General features: G+C 44.7%; 1 protein-coding gene across 2 annotated transcripts; it reads right to left on the bottom strand.

The window, feature by feature from the left end:
- Positions 1-34: 34 nt before the first annotated feature.
- Positions 35-12,791, bottom strand: LOC133967477 (1-phosphatidylinositol 4,5-bisphosphate phosphodiesterase delta-4-like). 2 transcript variants are annotated; one of them, XM_062402950.1, is made up of 16 exons: positions 12,531-12,791; positions 10,455-10,508; positions 10,200-10,358; positions 8,672-8,900; positions 7,739-7,868; positions 7,385-7,616; positions 6,651-6,852; positions 5,971-6,115; positions 5,289-5,441; positions 3,279-3,449; positions 2,513-2,669; positions 2,172-2,288; positions 1,552-1,730; positions 1,270-1,402; positions 1,012-1,161; positions 35-819 (listed from the first exon to the last, which is right to left on the bottom strand). In XM_062402950.1, exons 2-16 carry the CDS (start codon positions 10,471-10,473, stop codon positions 728-730), a joined length of 2,268 nt encoding a protein of 755 aa, XP_062258934.1. In that variant the 5' UTR covers positions 10,474-10,508; positions 12,531-12,791; the 3' UTR covers positions 35-727. The 2 variants fall into 2 exon arrangements, with proteins under 2 accessions (XP_062258934.1, XP_062258933.1); XM_062402949.1 differs by having other exon boundaries at positions 10,455-10,505.
- Positions 12,792-13,810: the final 1,019 nt, after the last annotated feature.

Raw genomic sequence — 13,810 nt, 5'->3', positions numbered from 1 at the left:
GATACTTTTGAATTAATGGATTTGAACAACGAATGAGACGAACATGTTTGTAAATGACTTTTATTCTGTTGTGTTGAACCATTCATAAACACATATATACACATTATACACAACATACTCTTGTGGAATTTGTACATAAGTGAAGAGAAACAAACTCAAGCATAATTGTAGATTAGCCAACATGATGCAAAGCTATGAGCACTTGGTAATAATTATTATTTTATGTAATACTGATATGTAATTCTTCACATTCTATCATTACCATTTAAAAACTGGACATTTGGTTGTTTCTCAGAAACTCTTCTTCATGTTACATGTAAATTAGACATGCAGCAATCCCCCATCTCCAAAAACCATCAGATCATTAAAAGCTTGTGGGAAATATTTCCATTAAAACCTGATGTGCAGAATTGCATGTTATAGGCACAAGAACAGAAATCGATCCATGCAGACGTTTGACCTTTGACCTTTAACTCTGGAATGTTTCCTTTCATCAACACAATAGGTTTTCACAAAGTCACTAATGATTCCAAATAATTGAGTAAATTTGCAAATAACAAGAAAAATCCAACATCTCTGTTTCAGTCAAATCAAAAAGCCGAGTTGTGTTTCTGTTTCAAGTCTGTGGAAAACCTTCAGTTTGACACATTAGACTAAATTCAAATATTTATGTAGAAATTGGAACGTGCAAGCCAGCTCTGACTTCATCTCTGCAGCTGTGACTCCTTCATGTGAGCTCTGAGATGCTGATGTTGACGAACAGGGAGGAGGGGGGGATGGCTGTTCCGTCTCTGGAGAGCAGATGTATGTGACGGAATCCTGGAAAGTAGAAGAAGGTTTAAGTCTCAACACGTTTTTTTAAACACTGTGGTTCTGACCGAGGGAACCTGGGGTTTCCCTTCCCTCTGGAATCGGACACCAGCTCAGCCTTTATCTAAATATTTAATACTAAATATCGTGTAGGTTTCAGTGTGGTGCTTTGTCTGCTGGCTCTCTGTGCTCTCTGCTCACCTGCTTGGATGCATGTGAATGGAAGGGTGAACTGTCCAATGAAGTCGTTCCTGGACGCCTTGTCGTAATCCTCCACGACGAAGCGAACCAGCGCCAGCTCAGGGGCGTGGACGATGAAATTCAGAGTTTCATTCCACAGTGGGTTGAATCCTGCAGGTAGAGAGAGGCCGGTAAAGTCATTTCACATCCCAGCCCTCATTTGATCAAGATCCTCTTTGTAAAAGAAGTATTAACGACTAGAAAAACAAATGAACTCACCATTGTTGTTAATGTGACTGGTCTCGTCCTTGGCCTGGTCCTGTGGCACTCCATAGATCTCCACTCTGACCAGGGGGTCCACGATAGAGCCCTCCTTCTGGTTCACCTTTGGCAGCTGCTGTCCACTGATCACCTGATGGACACACAGACAGATCCGCCCTCATAGACATTGAACCTCTGAGTTGCACAGAGGAGGATGTTCCAGTGTTTCTCTGGCTTTCTGCTACACAATGACTCACACAGTTACACACACAAACACACACACAGACAGTGGCAACAAACCTGTATGGATAAGCGGAGTGGTGTGTAGCCCGGCAGCTCCCCAGGTTTCTCTGGACTGAACTGAGCTTTGCCGTCTCTCATGAAGTCCGGCTTGAGGATGTAGCCGCAGCGCTGGTTCTGCCTGAACAGCCCGTCGTTCAGATCCATCTCCAGACCGGCTGTCTGGAAGTTCAGGGCCACTTTCGGGGGAGGGGGAGAAAAGGGAATAATGCAATTTACAGTGATTTGATTTTTGATTGTTGCTGGCTGTATCACATGGTTTCCCAGAATCAGAGATATCTATTTAAAGCAGCTCAAGTTATATGAGCTGGGGGGGGGGGGGGATCTGGGTTTGACCGGTAATCCATAACCAGGAGAAGATGGCAGCACTGAACAAGTTCAAAATGCAGCTAAGTCAACAGGCTCCATCCATCTTCACGTCACATAGGGATTCACCACAGAAGAACCCTTGGGGCTGAGTGGACTCATACATGTAACCACGTGGTTTGAGCCCCTTGCAGATCAGAACCGTGACAATCTGCCGAGCTCGTGGAAATCAGAACATTCTGGTGTTAAACATCTGACGCAGAAGACGTGAGGGATTTAAAGAGGAACCAGCAGGGGGCAATCTTTTCCCTCACCGATCTGACAGCCCACGTTCCACATGTCCTGCGGGTTGTAGTTGGACGAGTCGGTCCTGAGGCCGCTGGGGTAGATCCTGCTCAGATGCCTCGAGTTGTGCTGCACGAAATCTGTCCCTGAGGAGAAGAGTTCGAAAAGAGTGAAGCTTGAGTATATCTGAAGTGTGAACATGGAGAAATAAACTGCAGACACAGTTGTGAATCGTGCAGGAAACATGATGGTGCACATTTAAAACATCCTGACCTGGGACAGGTTCATTTACATGAGGGACCACAGCATCTACTTAAGATTTAACAGTCGTGCCCCCCCCCCCCCCCCCCCCCCCCCGTGCTAATGGTACCTGCTTCCTTGGCGAGCCTCTTGGCCTTGGACTCGGACAGAGAGGACATCTCGTAGCACTTGCTGTGAGAGCGAGCATGCTCAAAGCCGTGGAAGTGCACGCTCTTGCAATAAACCACCAAGTCCGACAGCTCCCTCGACAGCTTGGACTTGGAGTTCTGCAACAGAAGGACGAATGAAATGTCAAATTGGTTGAAAGATGAATACTGTTCTCACTACTTGAAACATGAACCCTGTAAATGAGAGGCCAATTAAAATGACCCTGTAACTCAGGTGCTAGTTTCACATTAGTAGTAGGTTTCACATGCTAGATGAAAGTGTAAAGCAGCTGATAAAATGATTCCTCTTTCTGCCTCATCAGTAATTCTCTCAAATTAAATGATGAAAGCCACAAATATGTTTCAGTTAATCCCTGAACAGCAGGAAATGATGTCTGCAGCTCCCATTAAGCTCTGCCTTGTAAGTGTCTTCGGTTAAAAATGAAAAGCAGATGAGAGATGTTTGTTTTTTTCCCACAGATAATAAGCAACCCATTGGATTCTCCTTGTTATTTCCCTCGCTTCACTGTCTGTCTTTTAACAAATCCCTGTTTCCTGTTTCTTTTCTCACTATCTCCCTCCTTTCACTCCGGGCCCCGCCTCCCTGTCTATACGTTCAAACCATGTTTCCTGTCCATCAAGCTGCATTCACTCCTCGCCTGGCCTCTGACATCGAGGAGAACTGAACAAGAAATCAACTCTCTTTTAACTTTAACGTGCACCATGTACCTTTTTATTGTCGTTCCCGTCGCCAGCGGGGGGGTCTCCGGCAGACAGGCTCTCAGCATCTTCGTTCCCCGTCTCCTCCTCGTCGCTGACTTCATCCGTCAGGGGTTCATCCAGACAGTTCTCCAGACCACCGATCTTCTTGGCTTTCAGCAGGATTTTCCCCTTCAGTTCCTGCAATGAACATCAACAATATAAATAACCAGCAATAACCATGGGTGCTGTGACAGTCTGGCAATTTAGGTTTTATTCTCAGGCTAAATTCTGTGAGAGTTTTCTGTTTATCTGGTAGATCTCTGTTGTTTATGTTTGTGTTGTTTTCATGTTCGCACTCTATGTTTGTTTCCTGCTTTATTTTGTAGTCTCTGTTCCTTGTGTGTTGTTTCTGTCTTCACTTCCTGTCTGTGATTAGCTTCCCCAGTCCTCATGTTTAATTGCCCCTGCCTTCCCTCTGTGTATATAAGCCTCTGTCCTTCCCTTTCTTGCTGTTCTTGTTGCTCTTGTCCTTCATGTCGATGATTCTGTCCTTTCCTGCGTTCCTGCCCTGTCCTGATCTCCTGAGCCTCCTTGTGTTTTTGTCCTCTTATATTAAATACTCTTTTTGTTAAATCCCTCTGCTCATGGGTCCATATACTTCCACATCCTCACAGGTACAACAGAAAACTGCCTTCATGTGCGTTGTGTCCACCTTTCTTTTATTGCTCTGTGCGTTTCCTTTACGGATGAACAGGTGTGGTGATGTGAGACGGAGCAGAACAAACTGACGGAGGTCCCCATCCTCAGCACTGCTCATGGAGCTGCTCCATCCTCTGGCATTTTGCTGTCTCCAAACTAAATGCAGTAAAGTTCTGCTATTTCATTGGTGAAACCCTCTGTGGACGTCTGCAGGGCAATTATCTTCCATTACTTGAAGTTAGCATTGATTGTCCTAAGTGCTCTAATGGACCAGAGTTTGGAAGGTGGACTATTGCTTTTAGGATCAGCCTGAGATGGATAACGAGGTACAGCTCGACCATTAGTCTTTCACGATGGAAGCTTCCCTCCGAGCGGAAGACGTCCGATTCCAAAAATATATTTTACCGATTCAAAGTGGATGTTTTACTGGAACCTCATATCAGTTTTTTTCCTTTTCATGGAACATCTGCAGTCTGATATTTGTATACATATACGGAACATACATAATTTGAATTGAATATGAATTTCTTGTACATGTGTAGCTTTTACAAAATAAACCTTTTTATTTGATCATTCTAATAAAGCACGACGTGGCCAAACTGGTAAATCTTAGACTCCTGGTTGTTCCTGTATGAAGGCAACCAGCACAGCGCCTCCATTGATGACTTTGAAAAGGCACTGGACGATGTTGTGATGAAGCTTTAACACACAGATATTTGTCTGGGGAGATAAAATCTTCCGGGAAAACGGTTTCATAATAAAAAACTCTTACATGGATGTAAAATAAGTGCAGGTCATTTGCTGAGGTCCTGGTCAGTTCTAGAGAAGACAAAGCTGCTTGAAGATTGACAATATCAATTACTACTGTATGTATTACACTTGTAATTAAATAGACTATAGACTGGAGGAGCCAGGGATTGATCCTCCGACATTATGGTTAGCGGACCACCCACTCTACCTCATGTTCCATCTTTCACCATGGTATTTCCTCTCGCACCACCGTGACTCCCACTGGCATTGGTCTTACTTTTCTTGCATTATTAAAACTGAAAATTGCTCAATACTTTGATTGATTTACTCGTTTGTCAATTTTTGAGGCGGCTGTGGGCGAGGGGTAGAGCGGTTGTCCCCCAACCAGACGGTCTGCGGTTTGATCCCAGGCTTCCCCGCCTGCATGCTCAAGTGTCCTTGGGCAAGATACTGACCCTGAATGCCCCTCATAGATAAAACATGCTGTCCACAGATGCACAGTATGAACATATTTTCCAGTTTCCCTCAGTCTGACCATTACAGCCCCTCAGGGTCAGTAGCGTGCTGGAAACCCAAAGACCTCCTGACCTGTGGAGAAGGAAGCTGCTGAGGCATCTGTCCGTCCAGCGGGCTGCTCAGTAGCGTGTCACCCAAGATTTGGCGGAGGTGCTGGGCCATGAGCGCCTGCTGCTCCACACCACAGTGATTCTCCAGGGACAGAATCACCGGGAAGTCTGACGCCTGTGAGTAAACACACACACACACACACACACACGTTTCTACAACCCACTTCAAAACTGTTTTCCTCATCAAACGGTGCTAAAAAAGTTGGGTCGGAAAGTTGGAGACACATGAGAAGTTCCTGGTTGGTTTTCCATGTAGGTCAAGCCAGGGAGGGGACTGTGTGATTTCAGCAGCAGGGACGGTTACACACTGTTCTATCTGAGCCGTGCATTTTTCTGTTCACACGCACAATGTTGTGTATGTAAGCTAAAACAATCATTTAGCTCGGCTTGATATCTGGGGCTGAGTTGGTGTTGGCTTTCTGCGAAATCTGCCAACACCCCGGTGCAGATGGTGGAGATTGGAATTTCCTCGACGCTTCTCACAGCACTGAAAAACATCCATAGCGATTTTGGATTGTTCTTTTAATTCAAATGCATCTCGAAAAAGATGTGTTGTCTTTAACTCTTTGTTAATCTGACTGGGCTGCATGCTGGATCTGAGGGAACTGACTCTTCTAGAAGCAGATGGTAAACCAGCTGCTCACCTTGAAGGCGTATTCCTTCAGTGTGGAAATGATGTCTCTGAAAAGAATCTTAGAAGTCAAAGTGTGACCATGATACACAACAGGTTCCCCATCACTGCCGTCCCAGGAGTCCAGCTCTACACAGCGACAGCCTCTCTTCAGGGCCCTGCACACACACAGACACACACACACACACACACACTTTAGTATAGGCTTTATTTCTCCCATTAATCGTGGTTCATCTCTGAGATTTCCTGTATCACTGTTTTCATTTTTTGGACGGACAGACTTTAGGATTTTTACCAGTTCCTTGTTATTTGCTCTGGTGGCGTTATCCCAGAATAATTTGCACAGGATTTACTGGTTTGTCACATTAAAAATACAAGTAGATGCAAGTAAAGCGATTTTATAATGGGAAATGTGGGAGGGGTTTGAAATTAAGTCATCGAACAAACAAGCGTCCATGTGGTTTCACTAATGTGTTCATTTTGGGTAATTAAGAATCTTTCTACAATTTCCATGCAAATTCTCTCCAGGGATGTTTGTTCACCCCTTCCTCGCTCTCTTTCGTTAATGGAATTGTCAAATCTCCAAAGACATGTGGTGTGTGTGTGTGTGTGTGTGTGTGCGTGTGTGTGTGTGTGTGTGTGCGTGTGTGTGTGTGTGTGTGAGTGTGTGTGTGCACGTGGAGCGATCCTCACTGGATGTAGGCCTCCAGGCTGCTGTTTCCTCGGAGCTGGTTCTCCAGGAGGTACGTGTTGTGTGAGGAGGAGATGAAGTAGTGGCTGAGCGGCTGGCTCATGTCCTGGTACAGACCCTGGTGCTCAGGGTTGAATATGGAGCCCTCCTGGGAGCACAGGTACATCTGGAAGCCGTCCAGAGACATGGCACCTTGTTTCTTGGCTGCGCAGAGGAACACAACAAAATCACAGTCCAGATGTTTTCGACTGTAACAACTCTGACAGTCACACAAACAATCAACTTACTAAAATATATATATATACTAAATATACTTGACACAAATAGTCTTTTTGGGATTGAAAGCTCAGTCACTGGGAGTATAACTCAGAACTCAGTGAACAGGCGACTTATGTCACTAATGTCCTGTGGGAAATTTTTATTTGCAATCTAAACTATAATCTATTGGTCTGAAAAAGAAATTAAAAGTGAAATTAAATCTATTAAATTACAGTTGGGCCCTTCTCTTCAAGGTTTGTGAAAAACTAAATGTTTCTCACATATCAAACCCCGTGTTTGCGGTAAGTGTAATTCCTAAAAGGCAATAAACTGCCACCGGAAAATATTAAATATGAATTCACAATAATATATTTAATATTGATTTGGCTTATTAATGGCTCTGTAATGACAGGAATCCCGTGTGGCTCTATTGTAAATAAAACATGGTGAAGATGCACTGACTCCCAACCGCCTCTACCTGTCTCAGAGGGCTCGTAGCGATCGATCAGCTCCCGGGCATTCTGGGTACTCCGTTCCCCCCCGTGCTGCTCCATCCTCAGGAAGCTCTCCAGCTCGTCCACCAGAAGCTTCTCCCCGTCCCCAGAGTAGTCCTGGAACACCTTCCACACCTCGTCCCGCTGAGTCAGGATCTTGTAGAAGTGGACAAACTGCTCGAGCTCCAAAGAGCCGCTCTCGGACTTATCGGCCATCTGTGGGAACAAAGGAGGGGCGTTGTGTGTGTGAGACCATTTTAAAGATCTTTGTTTTTGTAAATAATTCATCTCCATCTCCATCTCCTCCCCCTCACAGTTCAATCCTCAGCTCCTCTCACCGTGAAGAGATGGAGAGCATGTTCTTCGTTCATGTCCACGTTCATCATCTTCAGCAGTTTGCGCACTTCCTTGAAGTTCATCTTGCCGTCTTTGTTCTTGTCAGCTTTCTGGAACCAGTCCCGGACCCATCTGAGAGGCGGCTGAGGGAAACTTGTTGTTTGTTGATCAACACATTCTGCTGGTAAATCTCTTCAACACTGTCTCTGCTACAAGTCGCACTCAGTTCTCATAAAGAAGCATCACAACAGTTTCCCAAACATGGAGAACGATGTGGAACCTCCAAGTTAACATGCACCGCTTACTGTGGTCGATTCATCCGCCATCTTTTTCATAACGCCGCTTTTAAACTTCAACTTTTGCTATTTTACTCGTCCTGTGGATGAACATTACTCTCCACGATGTGTTTTTGCATTTCTCAATACATTTTGGCACTATTCCGTTCTGCACAACTCATCATCCTATCAATCTCAATCTCCTCCTGCATCTGCAGCATGGAACAACATATACAGAACAATTTGAAGCTATTTAAGTTTTATTCTCACTTTATTTTATCTCCAGCTGTTCTTGTTATTGTTGATTCATTAGTTTTGATTTATTAATTTGCCTTAAATTGAATTTTGTGCTGTATCTCAGAAGGCTCTTACTTTTGCTCTTACTTTTGCAAATATGCACGTTTTACTGTTTTTTATTTTTGTTTTCTTGCTGCCTTTGAGTTATTTTCTGTACATTGCTGCATTGTTCATGAGATCTCTGCCTCAGTGTATTCCAGAGTTAAAATAAAGATTGAATGAAAGCATTCAGAGTTTTCAAACACACTCATATCTGGAATTTTCTTTCAATCTGATGAGCCGCACAGACTTAAAAAGTAAAGAACAGTTGTCCCTTTGCCCACATGAGAGTTAGTACTGGTTCCCAACACAGTAAGAGGATACTGGTCCAGCCTCTCCTTCTCGTCCATCGTCTGAGCCTTGTGAATCAACTTGCGCACCCCCTGGATCCAGGCCCGCGCCTCCTCGGGGGAGTCCGCCACCAGGTCCAGGTTTCCTTGGCGGCCATGAAACACCAGGGTGAAGCAGAGGTCAGCGGGGAACTCCTCTGCGATGCTCAGCAGGACCTCCGACTGGTGGCCCTCGCGCACGGCCTCCAACTCGGTCACCGAGACTGAGGCGGGGTCACGACAGAGAAACGGTCACGCTACTTGAATTCTCTGTTGTGTGATATATGATCTGTGTGTGTAGTTCGATATGATGAGAGGGAAGTTTGGTCAAAGTGGTCTAAACAGAAAACTTAACGACGAGTTTGGCTGTTGAAAAGTTAACATATATAGTTTGGAAGAAAGCTTCTAAATTTTACAGGATCTGGGAGATGTTTTGGGACTTTGTTAAGAATGGTGACATTGAAGAGAAATGTGAAGTGACTGATCTGTTGTGAGGAATGTGTGCTGTACTCTGTTCCATGTTTGTGACTGTATTTTATTTTACTTATGTATATATATATATTCATTTTATTTTTTGTTTCAATTTAGTTTAAACTAAATAAGTATTTTCATTGTAAGTTTTTGTCCCTCTTGAATTTATGTTTTGATAATAACTTTAATAATAACTAATATTTGTATGATTTACTGTCATTTTATACTGACATGTGTTCAGATTGGTGAAGTTTCTTATATGTTTGTTGCAATAAATTGATGTTAATGGATAAAACCAATAAATATGTGCTTAAAGTCAAACTACAAGCGGGACATGGGTCATTTTTAAAGTGACTCTCAAATAGATAATAACAAAATCTGGAGCCCGACCGGTAAATTATTATTGCAGTATAGTAATATTTATACCTTCAATATAATACTTAGGTGTAATAACTATCAACCCTTGGCTACATGATGAACTCAATGAAAACTTTCTGTTGCTTTGCACATTGTTTGTAGTTGGAAGGTTATATATCTATAGGTTTAAACGAGAGGACCACTCACACACCTGAGCAGTAAATGCTGCTAAGCTCAGTACAGCCGACTGGAAACAGAAGGAAGCAGCCGGGCTCCGTCTCAACGTAACAAGATCCGCCCTCTAACTTCCTCCAGGCGCCACACGTTGCCTGGCTACTGATCCCGGTCGTGACATAACGCTTTAGATAACGTTAGTTAAAGCCACGGGGAAAGAGTTTGAGTGGAAGCAAATAGGATTTCAAGTTCAGCTAATTACATCCAATTTTTTAAAAGTCATTTTGTTAATAGCTTTTTTGGGGTCTTTATTAAGTTAATAATATTGGAGGGGCAGACAGGCAGGCTGGGGAAACATGAGTAACCTCAGTCATCAGGCTACAGGAGCACTCCCACATACATTTTTAACTCATACACCCACTCATAATACTCATATAATGTGGATTATATTCAGGCGAAGGCAAATGAATGAGACAAATCAGACCAGATATGCTTTGCTGTGTCCACACGTCTCTACTCACAGGTGGAGTGACCCTTCCCCGCCCATCTGGATTTGTACCAGATGGTCAGGCCGTCCTCCAGGAGGCGGAAGTGCCGCGGCTTCTTCCACGAGCGGGACTTGACTTTTCTCAGAGTCGACCCCGCCATCATGACCTTGACATGGGGGTCGTCCCGGATATCTGTGCACGGGGATGGGAACGAGTCAACTCTTTAAACAAACTGTGAAATCCTCTCATTTTGAGCAACTTCAGTCAGAATGAATAATATTTACTCACGAGAGCCTTCGGGATCCATCGCTAGCTTCGATTCATGCCAAAGGAAATTTGCTGCTGAAAAGAAACAGATGTTGAGGAGATGTTCCACATATTTTTCCCTGTGTCTGAAAGAAACTGAATTTCAGAGAACTTCTTTTCTCATCCAGCTGCTCACAGAATAATATCAATCTTCACTAGAGGACGTCCCTGCTGATCCAGGGAAGTGAAACCTCCATCCATCAGAATAACCTGCTATTCTGTTGTGTCTCACAACATCGTGATCAGCCGGGCAGCAGACAGTGAGAAGAACTCTTAAGGTCCAGACACAGACCCATGTGTGTACAGACACCAGGTGCTGTGCAGCGACTGACCTGAAGTCTGTGATACATAGAACCTGAGCCAATGAAAATAGAAGATGAAATAGAGAGGGACACTGACTCAATCTTTAAGTATTTAGTCGACTGGAGTATCTGCAGCGGTTGTTCTCTTTTGCCAACGTCCCTTTAAGGTTTAAGAGTCAGCATTTAAATCTGGATCCTGTCTCGCCATCAGTTTTACTCATTCATTAGCACAAAGTGCTTGGAATAAAAACACACTAAGCAATCTGTGCTTCTTACATCAGCCTGGTTGAACAGAATCCAGGAGCAGACAGATATTGATGAGATATTTCACCACATCTGAGTGGAGTTATTCTAAGATTTTGTTTTCATTATAATGTAATAGACATTGTAACACACACACACACACACACACTCTTTGAGCTGTGCTTTGGGAAACTGTTTTTCTTTTTGTCTCCTTCTCGGGTGCGGTGGCCACATTTGTGCTGAATACTTTATCCCTGCAGCGGTCGGCTGACACGTCAATGCCACAGAATTGAAATAAATGGTTGTGTCTGGCAACAGCTGATTTGGGATCAGCAGGGTGGACGGCACTTTAATGTTCATCGATCCTAAATCAAAGTTGTCTCCTGGTTTTCCAACACACTGGAGCACTCCGCTGAGTCGAAGGCCAGCTTTCTTAATGCTGCCTGAAATCCCACCATTCTATATTAACACAATCACAAAGTGTCTTGCAGAGAGACTGACACACAATTAGACAGATGCCCTGTGTATCAGTGGAGGCTGATAAACCTCTGTTATCTCTGCTGTTGGCTGATAAACAGGGAAGGTTTTCTGAAGTCAGTTTATCTGTGTTCCTGTCTGACAGCGATCCTTTCCTTCCACTGTCTCCTGAAACAACAAGATCTAATCTGAAGTTCTCCATGTTACACAGCTACCCCCCCCACACACACACACAGTTCTCACCACAGCATGACTGACGTGGTGCAAGGAATGTATTCGCAGTTGCCTCACAATTTAGAAATCACAACCGAGGAAACAGACAGCCTGTGAAAGTGAGGCGTACTTTCCACTGCTAGTCGCTCCATAAACTAAAGTCCACTTTGTATGTGTGGAGTTTTCTCTGCACGGCCACGTTTTACTTTCCATCCCAGCTTTTTCAGATGGTTCTGCTGGAGCTTGAACAAACACCTCCTTCAGACTCCAGGTCCAGACGCTGAAGCTCCAGTCGGGTCACGTGATGTTTTATTTTTGGGGGGCTTGGGTGAGTGTTGTGGACTGGCTCTCCTCACGGGTGAGTCACACTGGGCCACTTCTTCAAAGGAGTGCACAGACCACGCACAGACACACAAAGACATGACTCATGAGGATATCTGACAGGAAGGAAACTGGGAATAAACAAGTCTGTGATGAAGACTAACAACTTTTGGACTGTGTGAGTTAAGATCTTAATCACCGGTATCCCTCATAAGAATAGGCCCTTTCTTAAGGAGTTTGCATCCTGTTGTTTACCATCACTTTCCCCCTGCACACAGTTATGTGAAGAATTCAATGAGGGCTCTTCCCGTCCAATGAAATCCACGTATAAGTCCAGATCCCAGAGGGGAGGGAGGCTTGTGCAGACTAAATTAGAACCAGATACAGTAATATGAGACATGAAAGCATCACTACAGCACAGCCTGCATGCAACTGCAGCTAACGAAAGGAAGAATGACAACAATTAGGATTTGTCTCTGGCAAGAAAAGGAGTGTTACTCACCAGAAGTAGAGATTTCACTGGGGATGTTATTAGTCAGCCCTTCAGAGCTGCTCTCCCAGAAAGGGCCTCATATGGTGAAGGGTAAGATCCGGGGTTGAGAGCAGGTTTGGGGGGGTGTGCACGTTCCTTTGCACAGTGAGGTCCAGATGAAGGAGAGTCCAGGGACCGTTAGCTGAGCTCAGGGCATTAGAAGTCCGGGAGCGTCCAGAGGGGGAATCTGGCTCAGCCTCTCTCCTCCCCTCTCTCCTCTGTCTTACTGCTGGGTCAGAGAAACCTGATTCCCTAGTCACTGCTGCCACACGCTGGTAAGCTCCACTCCCACCACCCCTCCTCATCGTCATCCTCCACCTCCTCCTCCTCCCCCCCCCCCCTCCCCGGCAGCCTTCCTTCCTTTCCTGCCACTCCCTCACGCCACCATCCGCAGACCCCCTCCCTGCATCCAGTGAAGGTCGCTCCCCTCATCCTCAGCTTTTCCAATAATCTGTCTGTAATCTGTCTGACTCCTTCTTTTTGACATCTCTGCTCCTTTCCTCTGATTAAACAGTGACTGGGGTCAAATCTGAGAAAAGAAACGATAAAGATAAAGTGGAGAAGCTGGCAGGAGGCTACATGCTGCGGACACAGAGCTCTGAGTCACAGACTGCAGTTTATACACAGTCACCTCCTCAGCTGTAGATGTGAGAATGCAACGATCATAGTTGGGTTTGAATGTAACTAAACCGACTTATGGACTTTCCACTTTGTCGATCCGGTCCAACTAATGTACTCCTCCATTTGCAAGGCTCTCTGAACCAGACCCATTATGACTGCAGCTCTTGCCTCATAAACAGTGGTGGGGGGGGGGGGGGGGGGGGGAAATCACAATACGTTCTTAGGAACAACGTCCCAGGGGCATCAGATTTGCTCTCAAATGGAAGAGCTTGAACAAAGGTGTTTCCATGGTCCATCTCAGTCGTTGTGAGGATAATGGAACCGATGGGGGCAACAATCTGTTAATGCACCGCTGAAAGGAACCGAGAGCTCATGAGTGAAGTCGGGGGGGGCTGTTAGACGAAGCACTCAGAGAGGGCAGGTGAGGGAATCTCTCATCTGACTGAGGGAGGCCAACTTTAATAGGACTTCTGAATATTTTTCCCTTTGCTTGAAACGCATCACTGATCAAAATGTGAGCTGAAAGTAACAGATGTTATAGGATTTAGTGCTTTTTTAACTCTTTTGCTTTTCAACTTTTGGTCAGACAAAATAAGTTCTCACAGATATTGTGATGGGATTTTTCCTTT

This window comes from Platichthys flesus, chromosome 13 (genome assembly GCF_949316205.1).
Source record: "Platichthys flesus chromosome 13, fPlaFle2.1, whole genome shotgun sequence".
Taxonomy (NCBI): Eukaryota; Metazoa; Chordata; class Actinopteri; order Pleuronectiformes; family Pleuronectidae; genus Platichthys; species Platichthys flesus.
This window is presented reverse-complemented; position numbering and strand designations above follow the sequence as displayed.

What these genes read in the sequence shown, in the direction of transcription:
- LOC133967477 (XM_062402950.1), bottom strand. An exon ending in GGGGAAGGGTCACTCCACCT is followed by an intron (nt 8,901 to 10,199) that starts GTGAGTAGAGAC and finishes ACCCCGCCTCAG; the next exon opens with TCTCGGTGACCGAGTTGGAG. An exon ending in GAACGTGGGCTGTCAGATCG is followed by an intron (nt 1,731 to 2,171) that starts GTGAGGGAAAAG and finishes CTCCCCCGAAAG; the next exon opens with TGGCCCTGAACTTCCAGACA.